The 10,897-nt window shown below is 33.0% G+C and overlaps 1 protein-coding gene across 4 annotated transcripts; it reads right to left on the bottom strand.

The window, feature by feature from the left end:
- Positions 1–1,030: 1,030 nt before the first annotated feature.
- On the bottom strand, positions 1,031–10,704 carry LOC105280224 (glutaminase kidney isoform, mitochondrial). 4 transcript variants are annotated; one of them, XM_026970830.1, is made up of 12 exons: positions 10,113–10,704; positions 8,889–8,986; positions 7,011–7,046; positions 6,673–6,772; positions 6,459–6,601; positions 5,814–6,187; positions 5,456–5,736; positions 5,133–5,309; positions 4,642–4,802; positions 4,251–4,376; positions 3,610–3,750; positions 1,031–3,421 (listed from the first exon to the last, which is right to left on the bottom strand). In XM_026970830.1, the coding sequence occupies exons 1-12, from the start codon at positions 10,188–10,190 to the stop codon at positions 3,241–3,243; spliced, it is 1,896 nt and encodes a 631-aa protein (XP_026826631.1). In that variant the 5' UTR covers positions 10,191–10,704; the 3' UTR covers positions 1,031–3,240. The 4 variants fall into 4 exon arrangements, with proteins under 4 accessions (XP_026826631.1, XP_026826633.1, XP_026826634.1 ...); XM_026970832.1 differs by lacking the exon at positions 10,113–10,704 and adding an exon at positions 7,115–7,221; XM_026970833.1 differs by lacking the exons at positions 7,011–7,046; positions 10,113–10,704 and adding an exon at positions 7,115–7,221.
- Positions 10,705–10,897: the final 193 nt, after the last annotated feature.

Below are 10,897 nucleotides of genomic sequence, written 5' to 3'. Positions count from 1 at the left end.
CAAATTTCATGGGAAACTCCGTACACTTTTCCATGACTCACCTTTTACCATGTAATTTATCCGAGTAACAAAATTTTTGGCGTCCGCTTGGAAAACCCAATCGTTTAGCTTACGTGCTTTAACTGCCATATCATTGATGAAGTATTTACTACACTTACGTGACGACCAATGACGTAACCCGCGTGTGTATGTATCGTGTCGCGTGAGTAGCAAAGGATTGTTCATCATGCATTGTTTAAAATTAGATCGTTACTAATGTTAATAACATTTATCAAACCGATCTTACTCACGTAATAATACATCACTTCACATTTTGCCATGCATATCAATGATATTATAATTAATTTATTCCAGTCCTTACGAACAAAAATACAAATCGACGCAGAATGCTACTGCGATCGTAGCTAATAATTAACAAATTCAATTTATTTAATTGATATATTTAATTAATGTCACTATCGTACGACCGGTTCAGAACGGTAAATGCGTCAACGGTTAAAAACCAGAAAACATAATACATTTAATGTGCAGCCAGTGTATTTGGTTTTGTATAACATTTTGCATAAATTTGCCGTTTTCAACTATTAGTGGACTGCTTATTACATTACATTGTAGCGCGTAGTTCTATATAATTTTTAGTTATTATTCGTGCTTGCATTGCGTCGATTGACGTACGTACAATATGTTTGACTGCCACATTAAATCACTGATATTGCGCGCAATGTCGAGGTCGACGTCAGAGACTCCATTTTTCGATATTATTGTTTATCACTTCTTCTTCATCTTCGTTCTACGTTTCCAATGATGATATTACATCATAAAATTATGTTGCTCGTTTAATGCTCGTTTAAACATTCGTTTGTTATTTCCTCGCTATTATCACTAGGAAACATGCATTCCTCACATTTACGATTCTCTGGTGGACATATTCAACAATGGTTGTTGAAAATGTTGAGGAATAAAACTAATATAATAAATTAATAAATTAAAAATAATAATATTTGATAATGATAATAAATATATATATACGTTTATTGTTTCTTTAAATATTTTATTAATTTATTTTATAGATAGAGCAAATACATAGATGGACGCATCATTATAATTTTGTTGACTGAAAAATTATATAAACTTCTATAAATGTACATAATTATATTACACAACTATAAATTAAGATATAAACTAAGATCTAGAAAATAGTGAGTTAAAGATTATCGACCCTTGCGAATCGCAATTAAGAAATTATAACACAATTATAATATAATTGTGAATTTGAGAATCATAGAAAAGTGCGTAAGAATCTTTTACAATATAGCTTATGGCACATCTACTAATACAGTAACTAATTCTTACAAATAAATTGTATAAAAAGATCATACACTCCCTTCGAAATAAGCCGTAGTTATACGTATATGAATTCTGTATTGCATTATCAATAGAATGCGATGGATTGCAGAATCACATGTCCACCTCTCACGTAAAGACGTTCTCTTGATAATAGCAGTATCATTATTGTCATCTTTTGTTCGTTTGAAAATATAAGATTAGATTTTCCTCTACGTAAAGCGATCCTAGCTACTACTCGAAAATAGTTGTCTAATACACGTGGAATATATAGACAATTGCTACAGTTAGCGCAATCACAAATCTTGATTTGCAAGGGGTTTGCGAAACGCACTGCGAAAAATTGACTTTTCCAGCCTTTACGTCTGTCGACACAGTTATAGCACGATGTTGATAACAAGAATACAGTGATAACAAGCGATCCGCTCATACACTGAGAAGGAATTGTACAATCACGCTCGGAATTGGCGTTATCCGTTAATTATTTACCTATGGTAAATAGAAAGAACGACATAAATATATTTTTTTATAGTAGAAGATATTACAGAGATATATCATACTATAATATTCTCTGATATCAATCTCTATCAAAATTATCTACTCTCACCCAACAAAAAGTAATAATGAAAACATAAATATATGTATTTGCAAATATGTGAACATATTGATGTTCTTATATTTCGAAAATTTAGTAATGTTTTTCTCATCGGCGCTCGCACGGAATAAGATATGGTCCTGCTATTAGTGCACATTTAAAACAACAGATATGCAACATTAAGTACTCTCAATCTTACAATGCGTCGAAAAACACATTTAGAAAGATATGTTTAATGCGATTTATGTGAATCTTGCTGTAAAGAATTTTCATCAGATAACATCTCTGTATTTCCCAATCAGCTCGTTATTCGAGCGTGTATTTTATGCGTCACGGAAACAAATTACTATTTGCACAATTAAATGAAGAAGTAACAAGCGCCGCTACGTCATAACGACATAACATGTCGGTTGATTAATATCTATTGAGTCATCAAATATGTATTAAAATGAATGAAAATGTAAACGTAAAATTTATTGTTTTACAATATATTAAATAAAATACGTTAAATTTCGTTAAATTTCAAAACTCAGATAATATTTTATTTCTCTTTACCGATCTGATATGTAAAATTGGAAATTTTATCGTATTCGAAATGTAAGTGTACATGAAGAATCATCGAAGTGGATTTTAAAGAAAACTTGCACCCATGACAATAGTGAAGTATGCGAGGTAGAAGTAAACTAAGTATACATTAACGAAGAAATCTATAAACTTCATTACCGCATTCTTTTAGCTAACTAAAATTAAATCATGGAAAGAAATCATGTAGATATACGTAATATCAATCACAGTTATTGTTAATCTGAATGTGCCATTTAACACCGAGATAACTGTATCGCGTGTAAATAGAACAAGGTCACAACTCTAATGGGTTTGAGAAATTATAGATCGCCAAGTTATTGTATTATTGTCTCCTTAAAACTGTGATGTAGATGCTTTTATGGTAATAGCATAATACAGAAAATTATATTAAATTTTCATATGAAATGCTAAGAAGACAAAACTGTATATTCATTAATCGTAAAAATATTTTTTTCGCAAATTAATAAAATGTAAAAATCTACACTATATATTTTATATTGTTGCATTATTCAAATAATAAAGTATAAATATAAAATATGAAAAGCATTTATCATCCACAGTAAAAACATATTTCTTTACGGCCTCGTTGGAATTAACACGATTGATTATCTCGCTCCTTTCTCAATCCTCAACAGCTTAAAATTCTCCAAAATTACCCACTCTGACACAATACTCCTAACACTTCAGTTTCGTGCAAATTCGTCATTACTTATTGCTCACGGTAATGGCGATTGCACTGCCGTTTCTGCTGTTTTACTGCAAGAATCGTTGTCATCGACACATTCGTTTTGTTTGTTCTCCAGCTCGGTCTTGTAAGCAAGAGCGTAGTTGTTCAAATATTCCACCACTTGCATGTGTCCGAAAGTCTCGGCTTCGTCGACTGGCCGTTTACCCCATCTAAAAATATAACGTCCTTTTATCTTATATCAAACTCACAGCAAGTAAGAAATATTATATGCGGTTCAGTACGATCGTCATCGATTTAATCATCTGCAACCATCCATAAAAAATTGATTGAATTAATTGATAAAATAATTATATTGCAACATTTAAGTTTTATGCAATTCAAGTCGTATGATGGTTACCTATCCTTGGGATTATGTAGGACTCCACATTGCTCGATCAGAAACTCGACACAGTCCAGGTGGCCTTCACTGGCGGCCAAGTGCAACGCGGTTCTACCGTCGTAGTCTGACAAAGTCATGTCCATTCCACTCAATCGATGCCTAAATTGTAAGAACTTGATAATAACTGAACTTAATAATGATTCGAGTGAGATTCATTACAGAATTACTGATGGAATCGTTTCGACAAAGAGTTTACACAGTTTCTATCAGCTTTCTTAATCTCAGAAGATCACACTACTTATAAAAATAACTCAGTATTCTATTGCGCTTGTACTTAACTCGTCAAATTAATAAATTAATTCAAATTAATAAAAATAATACAACTTTTCTTTATGTATAAGTATCGTTCTGTCACGAAATATTTTTAGATAATTTTAATGGAATCTGTAAATCTTTGCATATTGTCTAGGAAAATCCTCTCGGCAGTTATCACAGCGTAAATCCATTGTGTGACGTAACAGTCGTCTTGCTGTGTTAAATTTGACGCTGCGGTTTGCACACGCGAACTCTAAGTACAGGAACCTTGTGTGATAAAAGTACCACACAAACGCACAAGTCTACTCATCTTTATTAAACAGGTTCTTCAAAGAGAATCTCACCTTCTCATCGCTGTGACGTCACCACTCGCAGCGCTGAACAGAAGATTAACGATCGAGAGGCCTTTCGTTTCGTACTTGTGCCGTCTTGGATCCTTCTTGTTCGTCGCGTGCTTTAAATTATCATATCTGCGATCATGACAGGCTAATCAGCATGAGAAAGATCAATGAAAAAAGATAGTTTTTAAAGGTCTAATTTTTACTTTTAATCGTGCAATATTTGACGTTTCAGAAAAAGTATTACATAGTGATTAAAATATTAAAAAAACATATTCCTCAAATTATCACCTAATAAACAGATTATTTAATCAACTAATTAAAAAAATGAAATTGTGTTTCCTCAGTTTCTCATACTCTTTATCCAATTTGAATTTTTTATTAATTGAACAGTTACCTATGAAAGTTAAATTCACGCACGAGCTCCTCACAGAATTGCACCCCGCGACATGAATTGCCAAGCGGATCTAAAGGTGGAGACCACATGCAAATTCCCATAACATTTGGAATTACTACTAGGAGGCTTCCTGATACGCCCGATTTTGCTGGTATACCAACCTACAAAATATATAATATTTCTTAAGTTTATATATTCTTAATTCTACTCTATGATTCTTATCAACACATAAATATACGATATTTTATGTTAATTAATTTTAATTAAAACAATAAAGTATCTAAAAATATAACTTAAATTAATCGATATCTACAAGAATATTGTAATAAATTTTTAAATTAAATTAATAAATGGTAAAATATTATCGTGGATAAAATATTAAAAGATCTATCAATATTTTTAATAACCGCTTTATAACCGCTTTTTAATATCCTGTTGGATTACATAGATCTATTGAACTAGATAGAAAGGACACTTTTATTTGAACTTACTTTGAATGCAAACTGTCCACTGTAGTCATACATGCCGCAGCTATGCATAAGACTCAACACATCACGAACGCTGTCCGGTTTTAGAACCTTTTCCTCAGTAATTGGACATATGCCACCGTTTGCTAGCGTGGCCGCCATTACTGACATCGTCTCACAATTTGCTTCCATGGCACAACACTTGCCAACAAAATTAAAGTTCATTATCAGCATTACATATTGTATCACTGTCGATATTTAAAATATATGTTAAGTATCTAAATATTTAAAAAATAGCTTGTGATATTTTACTTCATGTTTAGAGCTTACACGGGAAAAATATTTACCTGAAAATAGAAATCCATAATTTCGCGCAGGTTCGTCTTGTCCGGATAGCAGTTGTGCTCTCTCATGTAAAATCCTAAAGCATAATTTCGATCAGCCGCTTCTCGCTCTGACAAGAAAACGGCATTGTTGAAGCCGAGATTCTCTCCGCCGGCCAATCGTTTAAAATAATCCATCGTGAAGTCGAATTTCTCTGCCAGGCCCATTTCCGGTTTGACCAACGTTTTCAATAATGAGCAAATCAGAATCGCGCCGGCGTTAATCATCGGATTATGTGGCTTCTCTAAAAAAATATCCATGTGCATTAAAAATTAATTGTGCAATTGCAGATCATAGGATATTCAGTCAGGCCATACTCACTGTTATAATCCAGCACGAGTTCGTTGAAATTTCTACCGGACGGCTCTTGGCCGACATACTGATGAACTACTTCTTGACCCAGCCTGTCCAAGGCTATCGCATAGGTCAATGGTTTGCTGCAGCTTTGAAGAGTGAACGGTATCAAGGTGTCACCGATGCTGAATCGCTGACCGTCGATGGTGCACACAGAAACGCCCCAGTATTCCGGATTCATTCTGGCTAACTGCGGTATATAAGAGGCGACCTTTCCCTCGGTGTTCGTCTTGCATTTCCAATAAAAATCCTCGATATGCTTCGTAAAGCCCGCCCAGTCGGGAATTATAAATTGATGCCTGAATGCTCGCGAGATCAAAACGATATTTGGATTTATGATGCTACAAAGAAAGATAACAACGAATTGTTCAAAACAATAATGATTTTCATTTAAAAAAATATATCACACATCGGATTTAAATTATTTTGTATTTATTTGTTATGATGTTGTAAATAACTTTATATTCTTCATTGTGTTGGAAGTTATATCAAAATTTATATTGAAAGATGGTACATTATTTCAATTCAATCCGTGTTTCAAAACCGATATTAATATTATATTAATATTAATATTAATATTATACTACACATGATTATTTCTTTAATACTCACCTCCTGAATTGCTCTCTGTCTAATTTTTGTGTTTCGTGTGATATACCTTCATGGCCGCCAGTCTTTGCGTGTTCCTTCTTCAGAAGGTCCGAAAATTCCTGAAGTCGAGGGTCATTCTTGCGCAAACCGGTTATCCTTAAAGCCTTTAATGGATTAATATAAATAACAATCTTCCTATATTGTTCTTATAAATTGATCTTTCTATTATACATACAGCTAAAAATTTTCCCACTGACAAAAGGCCGGTTTCCTCATTCTTGAACATGTCAAATAAGACATCTTCAGCATTTGTTGCTTGATCTTGATCTCGAGTACTATAAAATATTAAAATATAAATATTATTTAAAAGTTAGCTATTATAAAGATGAAAAAACATTAATATATATAATATTCTAATGGGGTATTTTTTAAATAATTAATGGAAACGTTAGTATACTACTATCAGCTTTTGATGCAATGCAATGATGCGAAATATTAATTGCTATAGTTGTTAATTACAATGCGTTATTCACATTGCACACCATGCATTAATATTGTGCTCGTAGTACTCACTACATATAGTGGCTGTCATGAATGAAGCTGTATTCGCTGTAACGAAAAGCAAGAGAAATGGTTTTGCATTAGTTATGGTATATAATTGTTAATGCAGTTGTTACCTAAGGAAGCGCGCCAACATCCGCGTGGTCTGATCATCTTTTTTCTCTAACCAGATTGAACATGCGATTTTCGATTTGATCGCATAGTCTTCCGAAAGTTTAGCCAACTGGAGATTAGAATTCGGTTTGGGATCGTAATCGATTGGTTCAATGTAAGGCATAATGATTGTCGTGATTCGCGCTTTATTATTAAGAATCACTGAATGAACTAATATTTATAATTATCACAAATATTATTTGGTGTGTATTTATAGATAATATCCAAATTTAATTTAATTTAATTTTTTATTTTTATTTTTATTTTTATTTTTATTTTTTATTTTGATGTGCTTATTAGATTTGTTAAAAAATTTGTTTTAAATATTTATTAAGTTGACTTGATCAAGATTACTTCTTCCTGCACTTTTGTTTAAATTTGTTGCACGTCGCAGTTTGTAGCAAATATATATTACAGCACACTGCACATCATAAAACAATCACTAAATCAGCAACTTTTGCACATGTCCTAGGAATCCATTACGAAGTAATTCTCGTTCTCCTTTAAAAAATCTGGGAAGTATCTTGCAAACTAGCTACGAGATTACAAAGTCAATTGGCCACCAGATTTACCGGGATTCTTATATCACTTGAAAAAAAACAAGACCCCCCATCTTCCCGTCTCCCCCACGATGAAAAGAAACAAACCTTAAAATAGATCGTCATCTACGTCAGATTGAAGCAGGTGACATCCTGGAAGCGAAGAGCAATATGCAATTTGCATTGAATGATGAATAGTTGCAACAAACAGAAACCAGTAACAAATAATTGCGTGATATATTAGAGTCTATTAGAACTCGAGGTGGAGAAAAGAGGAAGGAGAAGTGTCAGCTGGTCGATAAGAAAAGTTCTCATACTTTGGATTTGCTAATACGCAAGCTTAGGAAAACCAACATGATAAATAAAATGATAAATAAAACTACAAAAATTAATATTAAAATGATATAAAAATTTATGAAATATATAAAATATATCTAATAAAATTCAATGATAATATTAAATAGAGAGACTCTTAAGATTAAGTTAATCTTACCGAAAACACCTTAATGGCAACTGTGTGAAATCACCGATGGTATCATAGAAATGACCACTGAATTCGAAATCGTCCATTGCACTGACTTTAGAAATGCCAAATGAAGAAAGAAACCAGTCAATTATCTCAGAAAGCTTACATTTTGGTGCATCCAGTTTTACAGTGTGCAATATATTTCGTGATCTCGCGAGATCTGCTTGCTTCAGTACAGCGACAGATGCAATCACGGTCCAAGAAATCGTAAGAGATTGAATATTATTGAACGTACTTAAATGACAGCCAATAATAACGCTCGGTGTAACATAAAATTGCTATGGTCAATAGATCACGCTGGTGTTCCATTAATATCGGCCGCTTCGATAAATTTATTGCACGACGATCACTATGCCTTTTATAGGAAATAAGTTTTATATATATCCGTATCATTTATAGTTTATTAAGATTTAATAAGCTTATATCCGACTTTATTAGAATTTATAGATTTAAGTTTATATTCGAGTTTTAAAATTTTAACGCAATAAAACACGTGTCAGAAAGAATTTGCATGTTATATACATCCATTATAATTATATTGTATTATATATTGCAAAAACAGATTTACAAAAACATTCATAAATTTGTGGAAATTTTTCCACTTTTGTTTGACTTAGTTCTTAGTAAGAATTAAAATATAAAGGAATTAACAATATAAAAATGTTCCCTTACCGTATTTGAGAATGTTCGAAATCCACAGCTGTAGTTCCTAAAGTAGTGTCCAGATATCTCGCATTTCCGGCTCTTATGAGCACTGGTACAGCACGCTTCTATAAAATAATGGAAAATATTTGACAGCAATTAAAAAAAGATATATATATATATAACTGCCTTGAAACTGCGTTTAAACTGCAAATTGTTCGAACAAATTAGCAGCAATTGAAATATCTTTAAATGTCTGTGCAGAAATTTATGTATATTTATTACTTAATAAAGATAATAAAAACAGCGTAATAACAATGTTTCATTGGTTCTTCTCATTGAAAAAAGCCGGTCGGTATGGTTGATGGACGAAGCATTTTGTGATGGTCGCATAGAGGGATTGCGCCGGTTACCAGGCAACTCTGTATTGATCCTTCATGAATCAACTTCTAGTATTCTAAGCGGAAGCCTGTCACGTGTACTCTAATTCGTAATCAGTAAAATCGCCTGTAAGCACGAGTGTAATGAAAACTGAAAGCCCATCTGATTAGAGAGCAGGATTAATGAACCGAATAATGGTTGTGCAATCGATATTGAAAAACGTTTATAAACGTTTGTGTCTTGAAGTTGTGTTATAATAATGTAGTGTGCAATATGTAATATATTTTTCAAGATTTTTATCAAAATTTTTGAAAAGTAGTATATTAATATATTTAATTATATAGTTATATATAACTATATATTTATCGGAAGTATGATTACATGAGACGAATAATAAATAATAATATAATGTCAAATGATAACAATGATAACAGATACGAATTGTGTACTCTTAATAAATTATCGAGGATTTATTGTGCAGGAACTGCTAACTGCAACAATCTAATTTGAGCATCTCGATGGCATAACTCGCCGCATGTGAGCTACGACGTATCGAAGTATTTTTGTCACTAATATAGGCCATTGTCGCCGCCCACGTGGTTGTAACAAACGAAATGAATCAGTCATCTTTCCTATCTGATTTTAGAGAAAAACATTGCTGGATTGCAATTTAATCAATGATCCCAATTACATGTTATAAATACATCAACGTCAATTTTTAAAGAGGTTTGCCATTATTGCGTAATACACTTGTAAACATCATGTTTAACATCTTCCGTATTTGGCGTTAACATTCGTTAATGTTGACCTTCTCATGGTCGTTTAATGATTCACCTTCAAATTTTTCTCATCTTTTGTGCAATATTCTCTTACCTTGTTAGTAGAATGTAATCTTCTGAGCCCATTTGCTCCGACTTTCACGATCTTCAACATCTTTACACCTTGTATCATCACTGCTCAATATTACGATCCTTCTCTAATGTCTATATAATTTTATTCTGCGATATCGATTCGAAAAAATCACAGTAAATAATTCGTAATGACTCGGGGAATGGTAAATAATTGAAAACTGAAAAATAACTTCTTGACTCGCAGCTTACATATCTCGATTTACAATCTGAATTTCGCAATTTATGTTTCAGTGCAGTAATTGTCTTTTCAGCTGAAATAAAATTCTTTTTGACGAGAAAAATGTTCTGGTTAATGTCACATTACACACGAATGAATATCTGCCGTCGAACTTTGCTTCGAAGATGTTCACTTGTACATCAATCCGTATTCCGGAGGCAACATTGTATAATTCGCGGCTCTAATTACTTAAATAAATTTCACACCGTGGTAATATTGTTCGAGAATTGACGTTGGTTCGTGCGATTTTACGGGCAGCAGCTATGATGTCGATGGAAGACATGTACAGAGTCCCGGCGACTGGCGTCTACTGCACTAAGGGTCGTGCAGACGCCCGTAGGCAGGAAAAACTGGCTGGTGGACATGCGCGATTTGGGGATGGAAATCAGCTATAGCTGATCCAGAATGTCATGAACTCGTAGGTCGATGAAGTTCATGTCATGAATTATCCTGCAGGAAATAAAATCGCAAAATGATAGTGATATCTCGGAAAAGTTCTGTATGAGAGCGTAAAATCATTTTCGTGCGCT

This window comes from Ooceraea biroi, chromosome 6 (assembly GCF_003672135.1).
Source record: "Ooceraea biroi isolate clonal line C1 chromosome 6, Obir_v5.4, whole genome shotgun sequence".
In the NCBI taxonomy this organism is placed as follows: domain Eukaryota; kingdom Metazoa; phylum Arthropoda; class Insecta; order Hymenoptera; family Formicidae; genus Ooceraea; species Ooceraea biroi.
Note: the sequence above shows the minus strand (reverse complement) of the source record. Positions and strands in the feature narration are given on the sequence as shown.

Coding starts and splice junctions, on each gene's coding strand:
- LOC105280224 (XM_026970830.1), bottom strand. CDS start 10,190: ATGATACAAGGTGTAAAGATGTTGAAGATCGTGAAAGTCGGAGCAAAT. Junction 6,773..7,010: donor CATGACAGCCACTATATGTA/GTGAGTACTACG, acceptor AATATTTTATAG/TACTCGAGATCAAGATCAAG. Junction 6,188..6,458: donor GACAGAGAGCAATTCAGGAG/GTGAGTATTAAA, acceptor CTTTCTTTGTAG/CATCATAAATCCAAATATCG.